This window comes from Ornithodoros turicata, chromosome 6, assembly GCF_037126465.1.
Source record: "Ornithodoros turicata isolate Travis chromosome 6, ASM3712646v1, whole genome shotgun sequence".
Lineage (NCBI taxonomy): Eukaryota > Metazoa > Arthropoda > Arachnida > Ixodida > Argasidae > Ornithodoros > Ornithodoros turicata.
The window spans coordinates 40,432,383-40,459,394 of record NC_088206.1 but is presented as its reverse complement, the minus strand read 5'-3'; the positions used below and the strand labels follow the sequence as shown (position 1 = coordinate 40,459,394).

At 46.2% G+C, this 27,012-nt stretch overlaps 1 protein-coding gene across 2 annotated transcripts; it reads left to right on the top strand.

Annotated features, from left to right (window-relative positions):
• The first annotated feature begins 462 nt into the window (after positions 1 to 462).
• On the top strand, positions 463 to 3,695 carry LOC135397891 (uncharacterized). 2 transcript variants are annotated; one of them, XM_064629407.1, is made up of 3 exons: positions 463 to 1,370; positions 1,698 to 2,888; positions 3,228 to 3,695. In XM_064629407.1, the coding sequence occupies exons 1-3, from the start codon at positions 933 to 935 to the stop codon at positions 3,576 to 3,578; spliced, it is 1,980 nt and encodes a 659-aa protein (XP_064485477.1). In that variant the 5' UTR covers positions 463 to 932; the 3' UTR covers positions 3,579 to 3,695. The 2 variants fall into 2 exon arrangements, with proteins under 2 accessions (XP_064485477.1, XP_064485476.1); XM_064629406.1 differs by having other exon boundaries at positions 1,698 to 3,695.
• The last annotated feature ends 23,317 nt before the right edge of the window (positions 3,696 to 27,012 follow it).

The window sequence follows — 27,012 nt, the reverse complement described above, 5'->3', positions numbered from 1 at the left end:
AATAAATGAAAGCAAATAAAAACAATCCGCTTCTGAGGTTAACCGGGGACATGTTTCAGGATTCAAATGACGCGTTTTTTGTGTGTTTTTAGCATTCTGTTTTTCCGAAAAAGAATTAAAAGTGAGTACAGGCATGCATCCAAGGCGTTTACCACTGATTCCGGAAGGTGGCGCCGTCCGCTCGCAGCGCCCGAACGTAGTCCGCTCGTAACCATCCGCGTATTGCGCAGCAGCTGATCGGCGTCCGTGGTTTCGGCGGTTCGTCCTGAAGTGACCAATTCGTGGCTAAGTTACGCGTTTTTTTCACTTTCTTGTCCTGTTCATTTGCTCTCTGTCCTTGTGTGTTTTCTGCGTGTTCATAGTATTTACCCATTATGGCTCGAAGTCACGTCTACGGACAACGGAAACGTAAGAAGAAGGACTTTGCGAATTTACGTGGTAGAGGCAGGCATGTGACGGAGCCTGCGGATTTGAGAGATTTTGGTAATGCAGGATGCTCCAGCCGTGCTGTTCCCAGTGATCGTTGCACTTCGACGACTCCACATCGCGCAGATACCCTTGTAGGCTCAACCTTTGGTGGTAGTGTTGTTCCTCAAACTGTAACTGATGCCGGTCGGAATGCTTGTTTCGCTTCGAGCACAAGCGAAATTCGTCCTTCAAATTCGTCATTTGCTGATTCAGCTGAGGTAGATAATGTAGTCCCCTGCAGTTCAGGTTGTGACGAGCTTGCCGGTTCCAGAGCAAGTCCCGTTCCAATCACTGCCGCTGTTACACCCAGTCGATCTTCATCTTTCGATACTGGCAATGTTCACCAGACACAGAGTCAGCGCACAAGCAGTGTGAATGGTCGGCGTATAGTGGAGATTGATCACTTCTTCTCGTCTTTGCAAAGTTTGTCGGTACATAGTCCGTTTGGTTGCGGCCTGGCTGACATGGAAATTGTATCAGAACATCGGCGAGGTCTGTGTAGCTCTTTCAGTTTGAAGTGCAGGATGTGTCTGAGGAAAGATGTAGTCACAACAGAGGCACCAGTTGATCAACTTGTTCAACAACGCATGGACGTCAATTCCTCAGCAGTGAACGGTATCGTGTCTATAGGTTCTGGTTTCTCAGGCCTTCGCGAGCTCCTAGGTGCTCTGGACATACCCGGCATGGCTGGTAGCACGTACAGTAAGTATCAGGATATTGTTGCTAAAGGAATCGACGAAACAGCTTGGGAAGAAATAAGAAAAGCAGGCATTGAGGAAGCTCGGTTAGCTAGGGAGGCTGGGGACGTCGATGCTGACGGTTTTCCTATAATTACGGCCGTTGCCGATGGTGCTTGGTGCAAACGTTCATACAAGAACAAGTACGACGCTCTTTCTGGCTTGGTAAGTAAAAATTTTTATCTACACTTAATAAAGGTGCCCGAAAAAGGAGGATTTATCTTGCACACCGCTTGGCAGACGGGATATACAGGAAGTCTGTGCCCACCATTTGTGGAAAGAACACTATGAGCATTTATTTGGAGGAAAAAGTTGACCCCTCTGGTGCTATTAGTGGCACTGCTGTCTTTTGGTAAACACACTTTCTAGAGTGGTATACATCCTGTGGCATTAATTCGTATGATACGCGTACAAATGCATAATTCCTCGAAACATTGTCATTGGGGGTAGAGTTTTGTGGAATACAATCCTGACATTTTTTCGTTTTTGCAGGCTGTAATTGTTGGGTACCGCACAAAGAAAGTACTGTTCCTAGGCGTCCGGAACAAATTTTGTACACTGTGCGCAAGTTCCAAGGCAGGGTCGAGCCCAAAAAAGCATCTGTGCTTCAAGAACTGGGACAGCAGCTCTACCAGTATGGAGAAGGATATCGTCGTTGAAGGCTTCAGGCGCAGCATTGAGTTGCACGGGGTAAAGTACTTGCAGTTGATCGCTGACGGTGATTCGAGCACATACAAGTCAATTCTTGAAGCTGCACCGTACCAGCATCAGGTAGTTCAGAAGGTAGAATGTCGCAACCACCTTCTTCGAAACTATGTAAGTCGTCTTCGAGATGTTGCTTTGGCAAAGAGAACAACCCCCATTCCCCCATCGTTGAAGAAGCTACTTCTGGATAATGCTGTTCGACTAAGAGTTGGAGTTGCTAGGGCTATTCACTATCGCAAAGAGCAGGCCGGGTTCAGCAAACAAGATCAGATTCGGAACCTGGTGGCTGATATCCGTAATGGGCCACTCCATGTGTTCGGCGACCACGCAAAATGTGCGGGTTACTTTTGCAGTGGTCCAAAAGAAGGGGAAGTCAATCACGTCCCAGAGCTCAGGAAATGCGGACTTTTCAATGAAATCCTTGTAGCGATGAGTCGTTTGGCAAACAATGGTAGCAGCTTGATCCTTGACGTTAACAATAATGCTGCAGAACATTTCAATTCTCTCGTTGCAAAGTTTTCTGGCGGTAAAAGAATAAACTTTTCCCAGAGGGGATCATTCGGAATGCGGGCTTCAGGAGCTGTCGTGTCTTTCAACTCTAAGCAGTACCATCGTGCTCTACATAAGGCAGTGTACAACACCAGCCCTGGGAAGTATGCAAAAATTATGCTGAAGCGTAAAGCAGCTGTTCGTGCTGCTTGCATAAGGCATCGGAGTTCTGGGGCTGCTCGCTGTAAGCGTTCACTTGAAGGTGCGCCTTGCAAGCGTGCTTCCAGCGACAACCACTATGGTTCCATAGTGGATGCTCCAGACATGAACCACGATGACTATGTTGAAGCTGCTGCGGCGTACAAGGATTCCCTTGTGCTCTCCCAACCAGATGCAGAGCAGCTCGAGGCTGATACTCGAGGTCAAGAAGGGAGAACTTTGTGGATGCAGGAGAGGCGAAAGCGACTCACCGCTTCTAATTTTGGCAAGGTATGCAAGATGCGAGATGCAACGAGCAGTGCAAGTACTGTTCGTTCCTTGCTCTATGGTCATTTTGACACTGAGGCTCTCCGATATGGTCGCGACACTGAGCCCATTGCAATTGCTAAGCTGCAGGATGAGTTAGGGGTGACTGTTTCACCATGCGGCCTTGTTGTTGATCAGGAGTTTGCATACCTTGCTGCAACACCTGATGGGCTTGTCGGTGATGACACTGTCGTGGAAGTGAAGTGCCCTTATTCGGCTCGGCCCCTTACCCCTGTGGAGGGAGTGCGGGCAAAAAAAATCACCTTTTGCACTATTGATAACTCTGGTAATATTTCGTTGAAGGAAAACCATGACTACCACTATCAGGTGCAGGGACAGCTCCACATCACTCGACGTCAGTTTTGTCTTTTTGTGGTATATTCTGGCGAGGAAATTTTTGTCCAGAAGATCGAGAGAAATGATGGCTTCTGGAGCAAAATGATTGGCCACCTTCAACTGTTCTACTCGCATAGCCTTCTACCGGAGTTGGTTGACCCTCGTCAGTCCCGTGGGCTGCAGCTCAGAGATAACAAGAAGAGTGACCATCAGGTTGCCTCGCTCTGTGATGCCGCCAAAACAACTTCCAATCAGGGCGATTCATCCAGAAAGAGACGGAAGACTGGTAAAGATAACTCACCTGCCGCTGTTCTGTAATTATGGCTAGACTGTGGATTTACGTGTCATTTAGTTTGTGCGGCTCCACCTTTGCCAAGTGTTTTAATGCATATTCATCCATTTTGCTTCATAATTTACTGAATGTTTTTCCATATACATGTCTTCGACTTTGGCTCAGGCTGCATATCTTCACGTTTGTGTTTCATATTTAAGTTACCTTTTTCCATTTTTACTGTGCATATCTGTGCATATTTTTCAATTTTCCTAAATATTTATATTAATATATTTCTATGTATAAATCCACAGACTAGTCGTGCGATGCTTGTCATATTTTAAACATGGCGTAAGAGTGTGAAATCTGAATCCAGCCATCAGCACGTGAGGATCTAAGTATGAGAATGGTGCACAATCTCCCAACCGTAGAACCGTCTTCCCCGGCATTGTTGAAACACGTCCACACGTTGATGCTATATGTGTGAGGCCATCATGGTATTCTACCTCGGCTTGAGTGTATGAAGATATAGCAAAGCTGTCCCCAAACCGTCGTTCTTCCCAGGCATGGTTGAAACACGTCCACACGTTGATGCTACATGTGTGAGGCCATCATGGTATTCTGCCTTGGCTTGAGTTTATGAAGATATAGCAAAGCTGTCCCCAAACCGTCGTTCTTCCCAGGCATGGTTGAAACACGTCCACACGTTGATGCTATATGTGTGAGGCCATCACGGTATTCTACCTTTGCTTGAGTGTATGAAAATTGTGGAAAGAAACATGAATGGTATTCCTAGCACTTTTGAAGCTCCACCAGCCTGTTCAGATGTCGACATCCTGAGTATGAATCCATTTTGATATTTTGACAAGGTCGGTAAGTATCATTGTGCAGAGCTGTCTCCCAACTGTCGCCAGTTCCCCGCATTGTTGAGCACGAGCAACATCCCAACATGTCGCTCTGCGTTACGTCCTCTTGCCATCTTGCCTTTACTTGGGTGTCATTTCAACATATGAAAATTGTATTTTCAGATTCAGGTATCCAGTACTACTGCAAATATGATGGCCAGACGCCCAAAGGTCAAACTTCCTAAGTGTTACTGTCTTTACCTGTCATTTGAAAATTTCCTACTCTCTCCCTGATTATGAAGCACCTGCCCTTGCCAGTGTTGTACCTGGTTCAGCATTATGTGGCCAATGATGAATGGTGCCCTGTTGGACATTTTTTTTCCATAAACACACACTCTGAGGCTTTAGCTGCCAACTGACAAGCATGGCAAAAGCAACTATCAGTTGCTACTTCATTGCTCAAAAAGGAAACTCGTTGCTGAGTAACACGTTCCAAGTTTTTACTATTCCCATATTATGAACCTGGCTCTGTCCACCAGGATGCTATATGTTGATGCCGTATGTGCGAGACCTTCATGTCAAAGTGCGCCTACATGCAGCGGACTGTATGGTACTTCATTATGTGTGTATGCCACATCGCCAATGATGAAATGTGCTGTTGGATACTGTATCCACGAATGAACATTCTGAGGCTACAAGCATGAGCTGATACGCATAAGTAATGCAGAAAACGTGACGATGTATACATGCTGCGTTCTTCAATAAAATATCTCCAATCTACCAATAGTGAACACGTGCTACTGATTTCTTTTTAATCTTTCGGGTGCTGGCTGTCTAGGATTTTCTGCTTGCAGTAATCTGTGAACCAGTGGTTACTAACAATGGCTATTGGTCACCTTGACCAGATTTCATCTGAAGAAAAACTTGAGACCGGGGGAACACTGCAAACACATCTGTACGGACCACAATACGAATTTGAGGAGAAATACATTTTTTCTCTTGAAAAGCTTGCTATGAAGCATAATATATTTTATTAACCAAAATATATTGCACGAGTTGCACCCGTAGGAAAATACCCAGCCATCTCATTCAGGCTACAGTGGGCATCAGTGACTCGCACTCATAGTGGCAAGCAATGCAGTAGTCTTTCAATTTCAAATTTCACACGCATTATCATGCACCACCTCGCTGTGTTTAGAGTTTCTGCTCCAGGAAATATCACGGGGAGGGGGGCATATGTGCCCTGGACCAACTTCTAAGGAAACTACTGGTCTCAGGGTGCCTAGGGTAACGAGCAGACAGCCCAGCCGGAAGCTGGCAGACGGCATGAAGCCATTACAAAATTTCCATCGGAATGATGATAGTTGTTTACAAAATTTTATCGGGCAGGTCTTGTGTATGATGTGGGCCATTTGTACACTAATCATGGGACAAAGTATGCGATTGCAGGAGGAACAGGTTAGAAAAAGCTTTGACTACGTTGCTGCTGCTGACAGAAGTGAGCATAGGATTGGGGATCAGATGACGTGGTTGTTATAATACAGCAGGTAACAGTGGTAACATCGTTCTGTGTCGTCATGACATGGCGGCTAAAATGGTGAGCGTTCACCACGGTGAGCGCACAGGCCTGCATGCACTCGTGGGGTGTCCCTTAGCACGACACTCTTCACAGGACTCCATTGGCTTGAGTACGATGCCACGACGCGGACCCGGTGCTTTCAGCCATGGTCCGTAGCGTTTCACGAGGGCTGTGCGGAGGATGCCTGCTAGGCACGATAACCCCCGTCCCGTCGAAATGTGATAGCCATCCCGTGAAAGCATCCCCTCTTTCACCTCCTTGTTCCTGGTAAAGACCTTGTGCTGGAAAAGATATTTGAACATATATACGGAATGTTTTTGCAAACAGCACTTCACAAAGACAGCAATACAAATAAACCGGAATTCCTGGTAGGCATGTGCCAGTACTTCGTACGCATTTTATTTTCGGAAAAATTGCGCGATAAAAAGCAACGGGAAACTAGCTTTGTGATACTTGAATTACAAACAGGTACCGCATCAAGACCATCAACTGTTTGTAATTCAAGCACCACAAAGGTAGCCCCAGTTACTTTTTGTCGCACTGTTTTTCCAAAATTAACGAGCATTATAAAATACCTGCCATGACCACCAGGAAGTTCCAGAGTTAGCGTTCGAGAAGCGACTACTCACGTCAATGCTCAACACCGTAGCGTCACCAGCACGGACAGCTGGAATCGTGCGCAGCATCGCGTTATATCCCTGAATTGTGCCAGAAAGTTCAGGCCGCCTTGTCTGTGGCATCAGCTTATACAGGAATATATGCTCCGCGTAGCCTTTCGCCACCTCAACGGTATCCTGTGAAAGAAGACCATTCATGGAAATGAATCTTCCCTGGCGTGTCAGAGGAAATGGGTTTTAGCAGCACAGAGATTGAAATCGTTGCAATCTGTACTTACTGAGACTTCCCGCAAAACAGCTGCGGCACTCTTCCCATCCTGGATATCGTTGCCACCGATATACATGACGATCCAGTCTACTGCTAGGTGCAGTCGATGGATTTTTTCTCTCAGACGGGCCGCTGTAGCTCCGGGATAGCTAAAAGTGACGATTTCCACGTCAGAGTCTACGAACAGCCTGTCGCGCGTCATAAACTTCAGCTGGCTACTGCCAACCAACGCGCCTTTCATCGTTTACGTTTCTCTGGGATCACAATGCGTTGTGCGGCGAACTGCAAAGTCAGTTGATCTCCGAAGAAGCTGCAAGGGAGAACCATGCGTGCGTCTGTGGCGTGCGCGAGACGCAGTTGGCGCCGTTGCGTAGTCCTCCTCTCCACAGCTGTCTGGTCGTCTGCTCGCTGAGGTCGACGCGACCACCAAGCCTTTGGCAGCCCGCTCGTGCAGACGCGGATGTTATGTGACGGGGCCCACACAACAAACCCATCGCATGCAAAAATATAAATAAAATCAAATGCGTTTGTGGTGTTTTGCACATTGGTTTAGGGCCTTATGGACCAGCAAAACCAAATATAGTGGGATGACCGTGAGGGTGGGGACGTTTGCCACAAGATTTCGCGGCACGCTACCCAAACCCGGATTTATTTGTCATGAGCATTCTGCATGTATTCCTAAGAATCCTTCGCTGTAGTGGGACGATCATATGTTTAAACACTAAAAACAACAAATTATTTATCGAGCGGTCAAAAGCTTCCTTTTATGAACTGTATATGCACCGCGGAAAGGATGGAAATTCGCCTGCGATCTCTGACGGTGAAAATGAAATCATAGTTCGATTGCCGCGGAAATAAACACTTTCTTTTATTTTTGAATCGGATAGTCCGCAATTGATGCAAACTACACTATGATAAACAGTCGCGTCCGAAATATCGAATATTCAGACAAACAATTCAACACGTCAGCCTGAACAGACTGGAAGACAGGTTGCTTTATCTTGGAATTATGAAATTTTTATCGTGGTTGAGGAAGGCCCGGCTAGCATTAAACCCCATAAAAAAGTAACAACAATACAGTGAAGGAAGTAACAAATCGATACCTGCCGTCTGCACGCACACTGTATCACGAAATTGGCCAAATCCGGCGGCCATTTACTCAAAATCGCCGCCAAAATTTTGGCACGATTTTCGGGTATGTTATGGAGCTATCCTTCCCGAGAACACAGAAAGAAAATTGGAATGGACAAATGGGACTGGCCATCGGGCCCGCTGCGAGCCTGGGGAACACTTAGAGCAGAGGTGGGTTTGGATAGGGCCTCAGTATAGAAATATTGGTGTATGGGCAGGGCACGGGCCTAAAAATCCGGCCCATGCAGTGCTCTACCCCTTCTCAAGAGGCAACTACAGTGCCAAAATGCGCATGACCTGTGCATACGTGCACTGTTTGGTTTGTTTGATAGCTGAAGAAACTCGGGACGGGGGACAAGACAGCCGTTTCTATAGAAAAGCGCTATCACGCATTTTGTTTTCCCAAATGTTCGCGTAAGCCAGACGGACACTTGGTAGTTCGACGAAATGGGCACTTGGACCGTATGACGTGCAACCCATTATTTGAGGGTGAAATCCATACCCGACCCCTAAATCCTCTGACAAGACCCGCCACCCGCGCTTTACCAGAAAATGAAATCCACACCCAACCGGACCCGACCAGCAGGGGCTGCGGCGCCTTTGTTTACTTATTATTTGGTATGATCTTTTCTCTTCGTTGTTGTTGCTGTAGCCGTTGCTTGTTCGTGGCCGACCCGCCAGCAGTGCTTGTGCCAAAAACGCTGCCCGCAACAGTCTCGCTACCCGCGCGGGTGTCAATAATATCACCCGCAACCGACCCGCTACCCGCGGGAAACTCCAAACCGGGATCCGCACCGCAGGATAGAGCGTGTCGTGCAGAACCCTGCCTGCACTACGCCTGAAAACTCCGCACTTCGGCTTTCCTCTTGATCAGCGTCTCACTCTGCTTCACGGAGAGAGCGGTGTCGTGTGTACGCGGTTGCTCCTCTCTGGCTTTGTTGAAGGACGCTCCTTCTGCTGTTCAAACGCGCCCACCACGCCTGTGGGCCCCAACGTGTGTGAGTGCATGTGTGTGGAATTTTGAGTAGCAAGCCGTAGCCATCTGGCTGACATCTCCTAACCCCTATGTAGAAGAAGAACCGAGACCCGACACAAACATTCAGCTGTCGAGTCTCATGAAGTCTGTTGACGTACATGCCGCACCATGTGTTGTCGAATCCGAACCTGGCACGGGCACGTGCGAAAAACGTAAAGCCCGGCCCGACAAGGCCCGCGCAATGCTCTAAAGGGGAGTGCGAAACCCTATCGAAATTTGCTAGCAGTTCTGTGCGAGCGCACCGGCCTTGAGTTCTACTATGAAATAATGGGAGCGCTTTCACGACACCAATCGACAGCAACGAACGTCATGGTTCAACAGCGTAAGTGTCACTGGCAAGAAAAGCAGGGATGTTTTGCAACGGGATGTTGCAGTGTCATATGACCGTCGACAACCCCGCGTCCTTTCTGGATACTGCTGCCTCTGACAAAAATCGCTATTCAGCTCAACTGGAGTCCCCCGATACTCTCAGGGACACGTGATCCTGTGACACCACGAAAACTGAAAACTACGATCACCATATCACGAATAGACACCTCCACGGACAGTCTCTGCGTATCGGGTGAAAAGCTTTAGCCCGCTGCTACCGATCAGAGCAATCTTCATCCACGAGAAAGCGAGGTGGTAACGGCGGTACGCGACAGTCACACGGCATGTTCGAGAAATGCCAGTAAAACGTAAACAGCAAACGCGAGACAACGAAATCCACCGCGCAAAAGCAAATCGGGGAAAGGAGAAAATCTAAAAATAAAGGAAACACAACCCAGCTCATAGGTCTCCGCCTGTCACGTGGGCTTGTCGTGTCCTCCAATCAGAGACGCGATGGACTTCTTACAAAGTCGGAGGAGTGAGGGCCCTCCTCACTCCTCCGACTTGTGGCGCCATCTATCGCAGAAAAAAGTTCATTTTTGAGTTGAGACGTATGTGATATGTCCTCTTAAGCGATGATACATCTAGATATGGACACTATAACAATAGCAAGAATACAGTGTCACTGGAAGGGTGAAGTGCTCATGGGAAGAGAGAGAGTACATAAATCAATAAATATAAAGTAGTAAGAGATTGAGCACAATTTATCTACAGGGTTTCTCATGAAAACGTTAACTCGTTTTCTTTAAATGTTATTTTCAAATCACGAAATGATATTGTGTGTATGTGTGTATATTGTCATGCGGTTCTACGCCCCGTTGAATTGTTGGAGCCTGAATACATGCGTTTCCGACTGCGAGTTTACCTCCACTCGGACGTCTCCCCTCCCAGATAGCTTCTGCTTGAAGATACAAACCCTAAATACCACACATTTGATGTCAGTGCTTCAATGTAGCCATCGCTCCAGGATTATATATTGAAAGAACACCAAACTGGTGCGACTCAGATTTATTGAAGGTAGAATGGCAGGTAGCAAGCAATTTCAAACAGTAAATGCTAAACGTGCACAAAACAGATAATGCAGAACTCATGCTCCAGACCAGAGTGCACACAAAATACAGAAGGCCCATTGAGTCACACTACATAACTCTACAAAACCTTATGACATGCAAAAAAAAAAGAAAAAAAAGAAGAAACACTGTGACCAACACATACACTGCTGACCTCTTCCCTCAACAGAACACGCAGTTGTCAAAATCTCCAAGAGCACAGGAGCCTGTCTCCCGGCCCCCCACTACTGGGCTTTCTCCTTTTTATTTGCTTCCACTAACTGCGTGTGGGGTAGCCAGACTTGCTTTGTCGTGACTTAAATCCCTCTTTTTTTCTTTTTCTATCACATCACACATACAGGAGCCTGTCCGTCTGTGGCTATTACGTTGCCGAGGCACTCCTCGCAGAAGTACTGGTTATTCACGGACAACCTATTTCAGTGCTCGCTGTAGATAATGAAGTATCCACAAACACGGTTGGCGCGCAGTGTTGTGTTGTTACCGTCAATAAATTTTCCTATAACAATAGTGTCCGTCACCATAATAGATTTCGACGAAATCGGAGGAAAATGCAAGAGCATAACTAAACACAATTGCAATGCGCACGAGAAACGTTCCTACTTCGATCAGACAACACCCACGCGTCCGACAAGCAGGAGCTTGAGCGAGTGCGTGCCCCTGCACCTGTCCAAAACTGAACTGAACCTGTCCGAAAGCGCAATGTTTCGAGTTGGTGGATTGCTTGGATTGGTCGAGACGGTCGAAACCATTGCGTGATCGCTCAGATTCACCAAGGCGTGTCTTTCTCCTGCCTATACTGTTTTTTGCTTGTATTTGCTTATAAGTTCGTGCCTCCCTCCCTTCGTCCTCCTTTCTGGAACAGCTATACGCTATACTGGTTCATGCGGTTTTCGATATGCGCGATATACTGGAATATTCGAGACGCGTCTCCCTTTCTGCGTCGGCAGTTATGGTTATAGGGCGAATTTTCTGTCTTTCTCGGAGGCACGATGCCGGCACAGTTGACCTCAATGTGCATAAAAGCGCATCTTGTACTTAGCGCTATAGCCAAGTTACATTTTTACTGACTGCATTCGCCTCTATGTGAGTTTCTCTTTCGATTGATACGAAACATAATAGGCTTTACTCGAGGCACGAAATGGTTGCTTACGCCAACGACGTTTCGAGCTGCGGGGAAATCACTTCCACAAAAGATATAACACCAATTCAGAACTGTGAAAACTGTTTAGCATTATTTCGTCAAATCGTCGTTCAAGCTGGCGCTACATGCGCCGTCTCTATTACATGAGTAAATCAGGTCCCATAACAGATTAAAAACTTGCTAGTGAGTGTGGTGCACTCAACATCTGTCCTCAACTTTATTTCAGACACTTCGTCGGTCACCATAAGCCGCATTTTCACATCAAGAATTGTAGTTATGTTGGTTGCGCCGCGTATAAATGCTTCGAGAGCCAGACAGTGCATACTTCAATAGGAAGACCAGGAATGCGTTGTTACGGTTTCTGGTCGCTATAGAAGCCCTAAAAGAGCAAAAGAGGAACCGCTACCGCTATTGTTAAAAGTTGAACACTGGAATGGTCCGCTAAATGTCTGCTTCTCAAATATAAATTTTATTAGGCTATGTTAATGGCAAATGGCACTTACCCATTCCACCCTTATGCAACGCGATATATAGAAATCTTCGAGACACGTCCCCAGTTTCTGCGTTGGAAGTTATGGCGCGAATTTTTCCTCTTTCTCGGAGGCACGATGCCGCCGCAGTTGATCTCAATGTGCATAAAAGTGCATTTTGTACTTAGCACTTTCGACAAATTGCATCTTTACTGGCTGTGTCGGCCTCTCTGTGAGTGCCTCTTCCGATTGACACGAACTACAGCAGGGTTTATAATCGAGGCACGAAGTGTTAGCTTACATCAACTGTGGGAAAAAATCACTTCCACAAAAGATAACCACACCTGTAACCATAGGCGCCGACCGTGTGGGTGCTTGAGGTCCTCAGCCGCCGTCCCCCCCCCCCCCCCCCGGAACTTTTACATGGAGGGATGATAACGATGTTCATTGTATGATAGAGTTGCCTCTCGATGTAGAGTTTTCTTTTCTTTTTTTCTGACAGCATTGGAATCTGTGTGAGTTCATCTTCAGATTTGGTTTGGCTAACTTCACCTAACCTATCCCAACCCAACCCACCCTAGCCTAAAGTGCCACCAGAAATCTCGAACGTGCTATGGGCATTTGTGAGAGAGCCTTCACCCTGACATGTTTCTCTGATTTCACCCACTTTTTACTCCGTCATGTTTTCACCCTGTCGACTTCTAAAATCCGCAGAAAAAAAAGTAAAATTTTGTTCACCGACAGCGGCGCGCCGATCAGCCGAACCGGCGGCGGAGGCGCGGTGCACACCGTGCTCTAGTCACAGGGGTAGAGGCACAGGGGTGGCATCCAATGTATTGCTCCGTAGACGAAAGCGTGCTGGGCGAACGCAATGCATCCTGGACAGGTCCTGGTCGACGTCACAGCAAACGTCAAGGCACACGTGACCTTAAAGATGGCGGCGCCCGCGATCGGCGGCCAAACCGTTTGTAAACAATGCGGTTGTTGTTTCTGGACGACGTTTTGGATGTTTTTCGATCACGGTAATTATTTTTATTCGATAATCTCGCAATAAAACGCGCAGTTTTACACATAAAGCCTCGTGTTGTTGACAGCTTCCAAACATGTGATGACGACCACGCGTTAAGACTTACCGAGCCGATGCGATGTACTTAAACTAAGGTGAAATGGGCTACCATGTTGCGGAAGAAGCACCACATAGTTTACGCTGGCAAAATACGGTCATCTCTTGGTGTTATGACGGCGAAAATATGTCGGTAAGCGGCAAAACGACATGTAAATTAAGTCACATGACCTCAAAATGACGTTTTCTATGACGTGCGACCAGGACAAGATGGCAGTTTTGCCAAAAGCACCCGCTTGAGGGTAGTTACAACAATGGCGGGTTTGTGTCACCCTGTGGGTAGAGGTATGCGCCGCGCCGCTACCGCCGCCGCCGAGCAATTTTTGCTCGCCGCCGCCGCCGGTTCTGCTCATCAGCGCACCGCTGTCAGTGAACACAATTTTAATCTTTTCCTGCGGTTTTTACAAGTCGACAAGGTGAAAACATGAGTGTCTGGGAATAATATTGCGGCTGTTAAACCGTCCAGTTATATAAGGCGAACTGGAGCTTCAGCTTTCAGCAGCAATGAAACAGCAATTGTACTGGCACTGCCAGCAAAAGATTATAGCAACTTCGAGGAGTGCATTTACAAGCACGAAGTAAAAAGTGGGAGAAATAAGACAAACATGTCAGTGTGAAGACTCTCACAAATGCCCATAGCACGTTCCTGATTTCTGGTGGCAGTTTAGGCTGGTTAGGTTGGGGGGGGAAATTTATTGGCAGAAAAAAATAAGAAAAAAGAAAGGGGAAAGGTCAGCCATGCAGCGCGCCGGCTTGCTATTCCCTAAAAAAAGAAAGGAAAAATATAAATAAGAGAAAAGGAAATAACAAAAAGATAAATAAATAAATGGAAACAAGAAAAATTGAAAAAGACACCCGGCTCACAGGGAGCCCAGGAGGCCCGTGTCACGCAGAAAGCGGAGCACCGCTTTAGGTTAGGTTGGGTTGGGTTAGGTTAGGTGAGGTTAGCCAAACGAAATCTGAAGATGAACTCACAGATTCCAACTGTCAGAAAAAAGAAAACTCTTTCCATCAAGAGGCAACTCTATTATACAATGAACATTGCTATCATTGTATTCGTACGAGAAGGGTCGCAGCGTCTGAGTCCGTCACGCGCTGCAGAGAGAGAAACGCGAATGGCAGATTCCAGACAAGATGCGCTTTTATGCACATTGAGATCAACTCTGCCGGCATTGTGCCTCCGAGAAAGACAGAAAATTCGCCCCATAACCATAACTGCCGACGCTGAAAGGGAGACACGTCTCGAAGAACCCAGTATGTCGCGCATTTGGAAAACCTGGACCAGTATAGCGATAGCTATTCCAGAAAGGAGGACGAAGGTAGGGAGGCACGAACTGATGAACAAATACAAGCAAAAAACAGTAATAGGCAGGAGAAAGATACGCCTTGGTGAATCTGAGCGATCACGCAATGGTTTCGACCGTTTCGAAACATTGCGGGAGGGGGGGGCTTCCAGAAGTTTCGGACGGGGGGCAGGGGCATGCACTCGCTCACACTCCTTGTCGGACGCGTGGGTGTCGTCTGATCGAAGTAGGCACGTTTCTCGTGCGCATTACAATTGTGTTTAGTTATGCTCTTGCATTTTCCTCCGATTTCGTCGAAATCTATTAGGGTGACGGACACTATTGTTATAGGAAAATGTATTGACGGTAACAACACAACACTGCTGGCCAACCGTGTTTGTGGATACTTCATTATCTACAGCGAACACTGAAATAGGTTGTCCGTGAATAACCAGTACTTCTGCGAGGAGTGCCTCGGCAACGTAATAGCCACAGACGGACAGGCTGCTGTATGTGTGATGTGATAGAAAAAGAAAAAAAGGGGGATTTAAGTCACGACAAAGCAAGTCTGGCTACCCCAGACGACTTAGCCGCAGTTAGTTGAAGTAAATAAAAAGGAGAAAGCCGAGTAGTGGGGGGCCGGGAGACAGGCCCCTGTGCTCTTGGAGATTTTGAATACTGCGTGTTCTGTTGAGGGAAGAGGTCAGCAGTGTATGTGTTGGTCATGGTGTTTTTTGTCTTTTTTTTGTTTTTTGCATGTCATATGGTTTTGTAGAATTATGTAGTGTGTCTCAATGGGCCTTCTGTATTTTGTGTGCACTATGGTCTGGAGCAGGAGTTCTGCATTATCTGTTTTGTGCACGTTTTGAATTTACTGTTTGAAATTGCTTGCTACCTCCATTGTACCTTCAATAAATCTCGGTTGCACCAATTTTGTGTTCTTTCAACATATAATTCTGGAGGGATGGCTACACTGGAGCACTGACACCAAATGTGTGTGGGATTTAGGGTTCGTATATTCAAGCAGAAGATATCTGGGAGGGGAGACGTCCGAGTGGAGGTAAACCCGCACTCGGAAACGCATTTATTCAGGTTCTAACAATTCAACGGGGCGTAGAACCGCATGACAATGTACGTCATGTATGGGAAATTCAGAAAGAAGCTGCATTTCATAGTACAGTTCGTTAAATACGAAGAGAGTGAACTATAGGTTTTCCCGTGGAATTTAATCCTTATACCGTGGAATTTAATCATCATGCCGCCACTTTTAACACTTGTTTGGCTGGATTTAATCCTTATGCCGCTACCTTTAATCTTTATACTGTGGGATTTAATACTTCTGTTAAATTTAATCCTCCTGCTACCCATTTTAATCCTTATGCCGTGGAATTTAATCCTAAATTCTCGGATTTATGACCTGTTTTAACTATTTCCTAGTTTACAGGTATACACTGACTTTTTGTGACTATCACTGCTCCATGCACTACTATGTGATGGTATGGGACTACGTGCATAATGTGTCACCTGTTTTGACTATTTCTTTGTTTGTGGCTATAAATTGACTTTTTATGGTTATGCCTCCATGCATTACTATGGGATTACTGGCATAATTTATGACCTGTTTTGACTATTTCCGCATTTACAGACATAAATTGACTTTTTTGTGACTATCACTGCTCAGTGCACTACTATCTGATAGTATGGGACTGCCTGCACGATTTATGACCTGACATGACTATATCCTTGTTTGCAGTCACAATTTCTCTTTTTGTGACTATCACTGCTCAATGCACTACTATGTGATGGTATGAGACTACCTGCATGATTTACGACCTGACATGACTATTTCCTTGATTACGGCTATAAATTGACTTTCTATGGCTAGGGCTACTCATGCTCTACAATGGGATGATATGGGACTACCTGCATGATTTATGACCTGTTATGACCATTTCCTTGTTGATGGCTATAAATTGACTTTTTTGAGACTATGCCTCCTCCCTGCACTACTGTGGGATGGTACGGGACTACCTGCAATGTTTATGACCAGCTATGACTACTTCCTCGTCCGCAGCTATAAATTGACTTTTTGTGACTATCGCTGGTAAATGCACTGCTATGCGATAGTATGGGTCTACCTGCATGATCTATGAGCTGTTATGGCTATTTGCTTGTTTACAGTATAAACTGAATTTTTATGAATATGACTGTTCTGTGCACTACTATGGGATAATTTAAGATACCTGGATGGTTTATGACCTGTTATGACTATTTCCTGGTTTGTAGCTACAAATTGATTTTGATGAATACGAGTATTCTTTGGACAACAAAGGGATATTACAAAACTACCTACATAATCTATGACCTGTTGTGACAATTCCCTGGTTTACAGCTACAAATGGCCTTTTTGTGACCACGACTACTCTGTGCACTACAATGGGATACAGCAACGTTATTTTAACATGATGAATGGGGCGTTTCATCACCAGAGGCTATGCGAGGCGATAAATCATACAGGTTGTCCCACACTGTCGCGTTGTGGTGAAAAGAGTAATGGAAAGATAACCCGAAAAATAAGGTTAAATTCCAAGGCATAAGGATTAAAATTGGTAGCACGAGGATTAAATTTAACAGAAGGATTAAATCCCACGGTACAAAGTTTAAAGGTGGCGGCATAAGGATTAAATCCAGCGAAACAAGTGTTAAAAGTGGCGACATGAGGATTAAATTCCACGGTATACGGATTAAATTCCGCGGTATACGGATTAAATACCACAGGAAAACCTGTAGTTGCATAAGGGTGCCCCTTGCCAAAGCAATGCCGATCTTCTAATCAGTGTTCACGTTGAATTACGAACCATTGGGTGTATGACGCCAGCTCGCTTGCTTTTTAAGCGTTGCGTTACTAATGCGTAGTCTCAAATGCACTGTTACAGAGGAAAGGAAATGGAAGTGAAACCATCGTGAGGTAAACGATATCTCTAAAATGACAAGCGTTTGCCGGGAGGAATGTACCTCCTTCCGAATGTGTACGATTTGTGACGTCATGCTCGAACCCCAATGCGCAAATCTGGCAAACCGCGCACGCGCACTGCCGCAACAAGAGTAGCCTGTCAGTCAAACCACGTGCGTTTGTTTATGTGCAGACTACGCGTGTTTGTCTTTGTTTTTGATTAGTGTTTCGAGCTTCGATTACGGGCTACGGGCGTTTGCTTGTGAATAGTGTGTATGAGTTTGAATCAAGTCAAGTAAAGCTGATGAATGGGCTAGTAGATGCATCTATATGGTATTATAGAAACAGTATCCATCCAGTAACAACATAAATTGGGTTCTCATATTATGATCCAATGACATGTCTCTCACCACCTAAAAATACATTATACATGATGCTGTGACATATATGTCAAATAATCATTTCAAAAATTAAAACAAGCAGAAATATTTGACGCCGGTGGTCGATGTACAACTGTAAACAGGAATGAGGGAGTTTTCTGAATTTTATTTCATCTTTCTTCCTTTCATGTATTTTCTGAACCGTTACCAAAGATGCTTTGAAGCATTCCTGCTTCTCCCAAATACTTCAACGACTACAAAAGGCTGGAGACACAGTAAGCACACCAACTATTGCCTTGTTCACATTCAGATGAAACATTCTTGAAACTACAGGTTTTCCCGTCCATTTTAGTACAAGTGCCATTTGAATTAGTCCAGGTGCCACCTGAAATAATCCCCCCAATACGCCGATACGCGCTACCTGAGATCCCCACTCTCCAAGGTCGAAAATAAAGTTGTTGTTGTTGAAATAATCCAGGCGCCATTCAGTTTAATCCGGGTGCCATCTGAATTAATCCATTGTGATTTTAAGCACTATAACCGTGTATTCACACGAGGGACATCCCCGTGGAATATTCTACAGATATGTGGTGGCAGGAAAAGTAAAAAGCTGCTGACGGCACTGAAGTTCTGCTGCGTCTAATGTTGAGCATTCGCACGGCGCCGAGATATCGGGAGTTGGCGAGCAGAAGTACGACAGACGGCACCATTGGTCATGTCGTCTCCTACGGAATATCTCGTGACTGATCTGCAGGATGTTACCCGCGGTTAGTCGATAACGAAAAGGCATGACGCACATAGCAGACGGCACCATTGGTCCTGCCATTTGCTTCGGAATATCTTGTGACTTCCTGAAAGACATGACGCACATTCTGCATCTGAGGCTGCGTTCCAATACCTCGCGCTCGCGAAGCCGCCTGACTAGGCAGCTGAGTAGACCCCTTTGCTTGTCACTGTTGGAACAGGCTTGCCTAGCCGAGGCGCCTGTGGAGCGATCTCGTTGCTCACGCAAGAAATGCGTACGGCGCAAACGCAGCAGGACTCTACTGCGCTAAGTTTGTAGGACATCGTGCATAAACTGTCACCTTCACAACTAAACATGTGTTGCAACTCTCTACGCAGTTTTAAAAAACATACCACTATGTGCAACTTTACATTTAAAGCCAGCAGAAACAGCGGGCACGCTGGTACCGTCAACGCGCGTCTCCATCCCGGCTGTCAGATGGTCAGGCGTATAACTAGACTGCATCGATGCGCACTAGGCGGTAGCCGACTGAATAGCGGACTTGGCGAGATTTGGAACGAGACTTAACATGGCGGCACTTCCGGTTGGACCGCTAGCCGTGACCGCTAGGCAGCCTGAGTCACAGGATATTCCGTATCAGACGACAGGACCAATGGTGTCGTCTGCTATATGCGTCGTCTTTTCATGCTCTTCTAACCCTGGGGAATATCCTGCATATCAGTCACAAGATATTCCTTCGTAGATGACAGGGCCAACGGTGTCGTCTGCTGTGTGTGTCATGTCCTTTCACGCTCTTCTGCCCGCGGGGAATATCCTGCAGCTCAGTCACAAGGTATATTCCGTAGCAGACGACGGGACCAATGGTGTCGTTTGCCATACCCCCGCTTCAACTCCCAATATGTCGGCGTCGTGGAAATGCTCAACATAAGACGCGGCAGAACTTCAGTCCCATCAGCAGTTTTTTTTTTAACTTTTCCTTTCTCTAGAATATTCTGCGCGGGATGTCCCTCGTGTGAATACACGGTTATAGTGCCTAAAAACACAACGGACTAATTCAGATGACAGCCGGATTAAATTGAATAGCACCTGGATTATTTCAGATGGCACCCGGATTAAACTGAATGGCACCTGGATTAAATCAGATGGCACTTGGATTAAAATGGGCTGGAAAACCTGTAGTGTTTCGTCACAGCATGATTCTTCAACGTCTCAAAGCTTGTGAACTCAGACGTGCAGTCTTTGCATTTCAAAGGCAGATGGACATCTGCGCTGAAATTATGCACGTTCGCTATATGCCTTCGTAGCTTTGATGGTCTCCCAAATAACTTGTCGCAAAAGCGACATGTCGTTGACGTCGTCAAGCTCGATGGTTCTGACATAGTTGGCCTTTCCACGATCACCACGATCTCAGCATTTGAATGTGATTCAAACGCAACACACTAATCACAAACAAAGGCCCGTAGCTCGTAATCCAAGCCCGAAACACTAAACACAAACAAACACACAAACAAATGCACGTGGTTTCACCGGTTTCACTTGTAGCTTCACTGACCGGCTGCTTTTGTTGCGGCGGTGCACGTGCGCGGTTTGCCAGATTTGCACATCGAGGTTGGAGCATGACGTCACGCGTCGTACCCAATCAGGAGGAGGTGCATTCCTCCCGGCAAACGTTTGTTCTAAAATGTCGTTCGGTAACGCGCTGATGAGCACGCCGCCGGTTCGCGCCGAACGCCGCCGCCGACAAAAACGGCATTTGCGCACACCTCTTGGGACGGCTTTCGTTGTTCGTTTCTTGGTTTCTTCCGATCGGCCGTCGAAGATGTGGGTTTCGCTTTATCAAAAGTAGTTCATCATGTAGTTCTTAAAGGAGTACAGAGGGCCACCAAAAATATTTCAGGTTAAGACGTCTGATGAAAGTGTGTGTGTCATTTTACCGAATAGCGCGGAAGGTTTTGATGTGTGCAATTTGTTTCCCAGAAAAAAACTCACATAAACATGGCTCCGCGCGTTCACCCCTAACTCGCCACTCCCCGTATAACGAAGGGGAGAAGGTATGATGCCACGTCACCGATGACGTTACAGGGAGAACTCGTTCTGGTTCACCGGTCAGTGGGGGTCAGCGCCTTGTCCATTTGCCGCCGTAAACCAGTTTTGCCAGTTCTCCCGGAGAATTCGGGATGGAAGGAGCGGCCAAATCATGACCGAGCCAGGAGCAGTGCTTCTTCAGAACCCGAACAGACGAGTAGCAGACATCATTTCTGTGGACCAGTCAGCGAGCGTGGTCCTTGTAGCGTCAGCGCGAGGTCCCAGGCACCGATACGCGCTACCTGAGAAAAAAGTAACGAAATCCCGATATCGTTACACGTTCCTAAAGGTAGCGGAATACCGCTACCGTTACCCGTAAAAAGTAACGCGATACTTCATGCGCTACTTTTTAGGAAAGAAAGGAACAGCATCGTTGATGACGTACTTCAAGCGTCTCAAAATAATAAATAATAAAATAAAATAATACCTCCAAATAATAAATAGACGTGCATTGGAGGTTACACGTAGATCGCCTGAAGGCTATAATTTGGCAAACCGTTTCCACAGATTTACTAATGCCGCTATTGGTCGATATCCCGCATATTTTTTTCTCTTCCCCTAAAGCAAATAAAGCAAAAAGCAAACCTACCGCTAAAAAACTGTACCGCTTTGTTACAAAAAGAACTGAGCTTACCCGGAACGAGAAGTTAGTAAACATACCTTGGTGTGCTTCTTCAAATTGGACGTTGACTTCCTTGACGCACAGATAAGCTTTCCCACCGAGGCGCATAGTACACGTCTGAACACCACGCTACCGTTTTCTTTCTCCTCCTTATACCCATAGATGCTCCCTGTAGCAGACCATGGTCCTTCCATTGCAGCGGACAGGAAATGGCAACACTCAAGCACCTAAGCGTACATGGTGCAATGTCATGTGGACCCAACCCTGTGTTCAAAGTAGCAGCTCCATGGCTCATAGCCAACGGGGACGGCTCCACAATGCAGGAGGAGTGATCTCTCACAACTCCAACCATACACCGAATCTCCAAGAAGGTTAATCCCAAATAGGGAAGACGTGGAGGGCATAGCCTCTTTGTAAGATAGGTAAGATAACGACCTGTGCCCTCCTTTCGGGCTATTTGCCTTCTGTTGGAATATCTGTCGCTGTTCCATCGTTGACGCACAACAAAAACGCTCGGCGGTGATTGATAGTCGCTCTTGCAGAAGTATAGACTGCATGTTCGAAGGTTTGTATCAAGCTTTGTATCCTGACGTTGTATTAAAGCGAGCGTCTTGCTTCTTCCTGGCTCATTCGGCAGAACCTTGTGCAAGCGACAGTCAGGCTTGCTTTTCTTATTCACACAACCGTGAACTCCACGTTGTTGAGCTATACGGCCACACACTTCGCTGATGTAGGTAGGAACAAGAAAGATCAAACAGACTTTGCTATGACTGGGAATTAAAGAATACATCGGAGAGACGTCCTACAGCAAACGCCTCGGAAGTAGTCTGTCTTTGAACGGCGCACTGGCCCGTACGTCGCTCCTCATTTGTATACGTACAACGAAAGATGCACAGAAGCCGCGGATATTACTTTTGTGATCACACTCTTATTTTGTCAGGCTTCATATATGCTTTGTTTTTTTTCAGAAAACGTGATATAAATCATGTAATGAATAGCAGTCAACAAGAAACAGCTCGCCATGTTCATAGCTGACGTTCTGTTCTGCCAACGAATGAGGGGGCTCTCTACCACAAACGTCACACTAAAGTGGGTGTGGTCTGCTGTTGGAGCGCCCCGACCTGTCACCACGGCAGCGATTTTGCAAATTAATTGCGCCGCGGTAAAACAACTTTGGACAGAAATATTTTGTAGGAATGCTTTTCACATACGGCTTTACAAGATGACAGCAGTTTTTGGCCATGTTGGATACTACTTTAAAGGAACTGTAAAGTGACCTTATGATTTTATGAAAGCCTAGGAAGAGTGCATCTCAGTTACGAAATATTTCGTTTGAAATCCCTTTTTTTCTTTGAGTAATCGAATTTCAAAGATTGCATTCGAGCGCAAAGCTGAATACTCCGTCAGCAACAACACTGGGTTGGCTCGTGTTGGCTATGGCTAGTCTCGCCTTTCTCATCCACGTCCCGGTCTGTCCGTAATGACCGAAATGTTTTGGGGTCCACGCCGTGTGATGTCGAATTTACCAAACCTGAACGCCCTCGAGCTTGGGATAGTCCAGCAGTCAAGCCGGCAAAACTTTTGTTTTTACGTGGGCACGCCGGAGACACAGCATGACACGAGGTCATTCGCAGAATCGTCGACGGAGGATGAATTGCTGTAATCGCCGTCACATGGCCGCGTGGGGAACAGTCTTCATGTGTAATGAAAATGTTGAGAGCCTCAAAGCGGTGGTATTGCTCCTTCCGTTCAGGTGTCCTTGCGGCAAATGCGTGCTGATGCCGACGGCAGACGAATGCCTTTGTTGCCGCGAAATGAGACGTTACTGAAGCAGCGCAGCTGTTGCATTTTAAAAAAATCTGTACTTTGAAATACTGTGACTGGAGACTGAGGTGCTCCAGGTGTCCTACTGCTACGTGAGAAAAAGCGATGGCTGCGGCCGTATGAGGAACAGCGAAGTGAACAAGTGAGTTCATTCACGTGTGCCTTCAGTTTGTTATCAGTAAAGTTATATATAATTTTACGCTGCCCATGGTACATGCAGGAAGTTTCGGTACGTTGCCTACAAACAGTTTACCAGGTGGCTCTGGGGACCATTAGGAAAGCACTGCAGAAAAGTCCTCAAAGCATGTGCTGTACATGCCATAAGGGAAAACTTTCCTTCTGAAGCATACAAAGGTTTTTGTCTTTTTGACGTGGGATGCAGTAGGTGCTGTCTATCCATGTGTATGTTTATTCGCTTTCACTGAGGTGAAGCTCGCACTTTTCTTTCAGGTGCTTGTGGGCAGCGTTGAATGCCTGCTATCTTGACAGAGGTACACTGGATGGTTTGGTCGTGAACACAGCTTGATCACAACAGTATCCCTTTCATGCACAATAGAGGTCTGCCATATATACTTCTGGAGTAACCAGGCAGTCACTACACAGTAAAATACCTTCTACAGACATCAAAGCTTGTAAATATTGAGTTATTGATCAGTTTGTTTATGAATGAACATACGAGTGATAGCAGTAAACAAACAAGGAAGGAAGGAGAACACCCCCATACTGTGTCCATATCAATTTGCAAGTGCTTCACCTCCCACCAACCATCGCAATGTATGCATGCTTCTTTTCAGTGCACAGGTGTTTTCTACAAACACATTCCAGTTCATAAGCTGTAAGAGAACATAGGCTATCACCTTGGCTATCAAACGTCACGAGTTTATGACTTCATCAGTATAAGAAGACCTCAGGTGGGGACATGCCATTGGCTTCAACAGAGGCTCCTCTTCAAAGGCATCCCTATCATTGACTCCACAAGCATGTGAAGAAAACTTTTAGACCTTTTCTGTGCGCATCCATCTTTGTAACCCTTTCTCAGTTTGTCATTATAAATTTTCCATGTTTTCCCTCATACCAGCTCAATTGCAGTCATTGGTGCGGGTTCAGGGCTTTTGCAGACCGCTACTATTTCACTGTTGCTCACATCTTTGCATGTTGTCGATGTTTCACTCAGGAGATGCTCCACATCCTCCGCCAAGAAAAGATATTGTGAGAATGAATTAGATGCAGACGCATCGCTATTGTCGACTGGTGCCCTGTAGCCCGCGGCGCGAGATTCGCTCGCTTTTGCTGATCAGCATCCCTGGCGATCTGACCTATCGAATAAAGCTCTCACAATATGGTCATGTCTAACTGTCTTCCCCATGCTCTTTATATAGAAACATGGTCCCTCATGGTTATCATGGATGTTGATATAGCGTGTCGGGTCAAACCTAGACACATTATCTCGAAGTTAGTATATACTGTTTCCTGAATGACAGCTCATTTGTATACGTAAGCTCATACTTCTTCACATGCTAAGCAGAAGCTCCCTATTTCCCTCAGAATTGCAACTACACCTGTAACGGTGGTTACAAGTATGCTGCATCCACGGGTTTAGCTCAGCACATGCACGGGACTTGACCGCAGCTTCAAGCTTTTTCTAAACCCTCTGTTCCAAGATCCTCTTGTGGACCACATGGCCCATAAGCATTTCCAAACATGGCAATTGCATATTGCAATTGTTTACTATAAGTAACTACAAGCTAGTTCTTTTTACCTTTTACGTCATTGTTGCAGATAGAATTATTGTAACAGAAAATTCAAGTACGCAAAGCTCGTGTGCCTTCTTTTGTATTATTTTTTTGCACCCTCAATCCATTCTAACAAGAATTTGTACTCCTCCTCACAACCTTCTTCGTCCGATTTCTGTAATGTACATCAGTATAAATATACGAGGGGCGTTCAAGTCAAACCGGGACTTTTCATTTTACGCCAAAGTAAAATGAGCTTACAGGCGAGAAATTAGTTTTATTTTTCAACGTAATCTCCAGCTGCACTGATGCACTTGTCCCAGCGTTTCACGAGGGCTTGGATGCTAGCAGCGTAGAAATCCTTACCGACGCGTAGCAGCCATGATCGGACCGCATTTTTGACCTCGTCATCGCAGATAAAGTGGCGGCCCCCAAGGAACGCCTTCAGTGGCCCGAAGACATGGAAATCGTTGGGGGCGAGGTCTGGACTGTAAGGGGGATGTGGCAGCAACTCCCAGCCAAGTTCCTGTAAGGTGCGTGTCGTGAGATGCGCGGTATGCGGGCGTACATTGTCCTGTAGGAGGAGGACTCCTTTGGTGATGAGGCCCGGCTTTCCGAAACTGGATGTGTTCATGAATGATAGTGTTCAACGTTCCCACAGGAAGGTCCGTCTTTCGAGCCAGTTCGAGACATGCTATCCGTCGGTCCTTGAGGACCAGGCGCTTCACAAGTTGGATGTTCTCAGGACCTCTGACACTGGGCTCTGAGCCGCCCTGACCGGGATCGTCCTGCACGCATGTACGGCCGTCTCGGCACCGTTTGCACGTCTCTTGCTGCAGCTAAGTGTATCGTGGCCATACTGAGCCTGAAGTCTTCTGTGAATTTCAGATGACTTTACGCCTTCATTCACGAGAAACTTCATGACAATTCGCTGTTCGATGTGCGCGCTCACCTCGTTGTCGGCCATCTTGTCTAGCACGTGTCTTCTATCACATGAAAACCCGAGACGAGGTAGGGACGATAACAGACAAAAAAACACAAACACGGTCACCGTGTTTGTGTTTGTCTGTTATCGTCCCTACCTCGTCTCGGGTTGTCAAGTCATGGATCGTCACCACCAGCTCGCTTGCTACCTAACTTTCCTTTACGTGTCTTCTGTTTTGCACAAACTTTGGACCACTACGTGGTGAACGCGGATGCCTGTCGCGTGTGAAAATGATGAAAAAGAAGTAGCGGGAGCCATTTGTACACTCAGGAGACAAAAAGTCCCGGTTTGACCCGAACGCCCCTCATATGTACCAAATGTGTGTGTGTGTGTGTGTGTCTGCATCGTACCTGATGAAGGAAGGACGGACTCTATTCGAAAACTTGTGTTTTAGTAAAATAAATTATTTGAATGTTTCAGTCACTTTAAATACTTATCTTATTCACTTGCGAGTGCTACACTTTTCCAATTTTTGCCTGTTGGTTTCCACTGTATGCTCTGCAACACGGCCGTGAGTTCTGATAATCCTACCTGTTTCGCGAGAGGGAGTCTGCAACCTTTCTGGTAGGTGTTGTAGGTGAGATCACTTAAATATTAATCGGCTCGAGTAACCAGAGAACCTGGTGAACAGCAAATACCACAAGGTGCCATTTGAATCTGTGCAAACACAAGGGGCTATGAATTCACACCTTGGCTGCACTGGCCCCACTGAAAAGGATTGTGCCAGACAGCAAGATGTTCCCTGCAGCCATCTTGTTCACCTCTTGCTGATGTTTCCAAGATAAATTGTGTTCACTTGGGTACTCAGCTTTTGCGGTGAGAAGCGTGACGCAAACATCTGTGTCCACTTTGTGTGATGCACCGCAAGTCCTGCATTTCTCAAACAGTACTAATAGTGGTGTTGTGAATTTGATGTACTACTTCTGCTCTGGTGAAGCAGAGGGTACAACACTGCAAAGTAGAAGAGCTTTTAGTATCTGCAAACTTGTATCAGCAGGCTATGTATGTACCATTCAAAACTGTTGTCTTCAGATTCCCAGAATGACTCAACAGCTGGTTCCACCAGTGGTGAAGATATTGTCATATCATGCACCTGCAAAGAATGCAGAAATTTAAATGTTAAACAAAACAAGAGCTTGACCCACCTGTAAGCATGAGGGTGTATGGACAATAGGTGTTGAAATCATCACTGGATAAAGGTTGAGAGGGGCTGAGTGTAAAT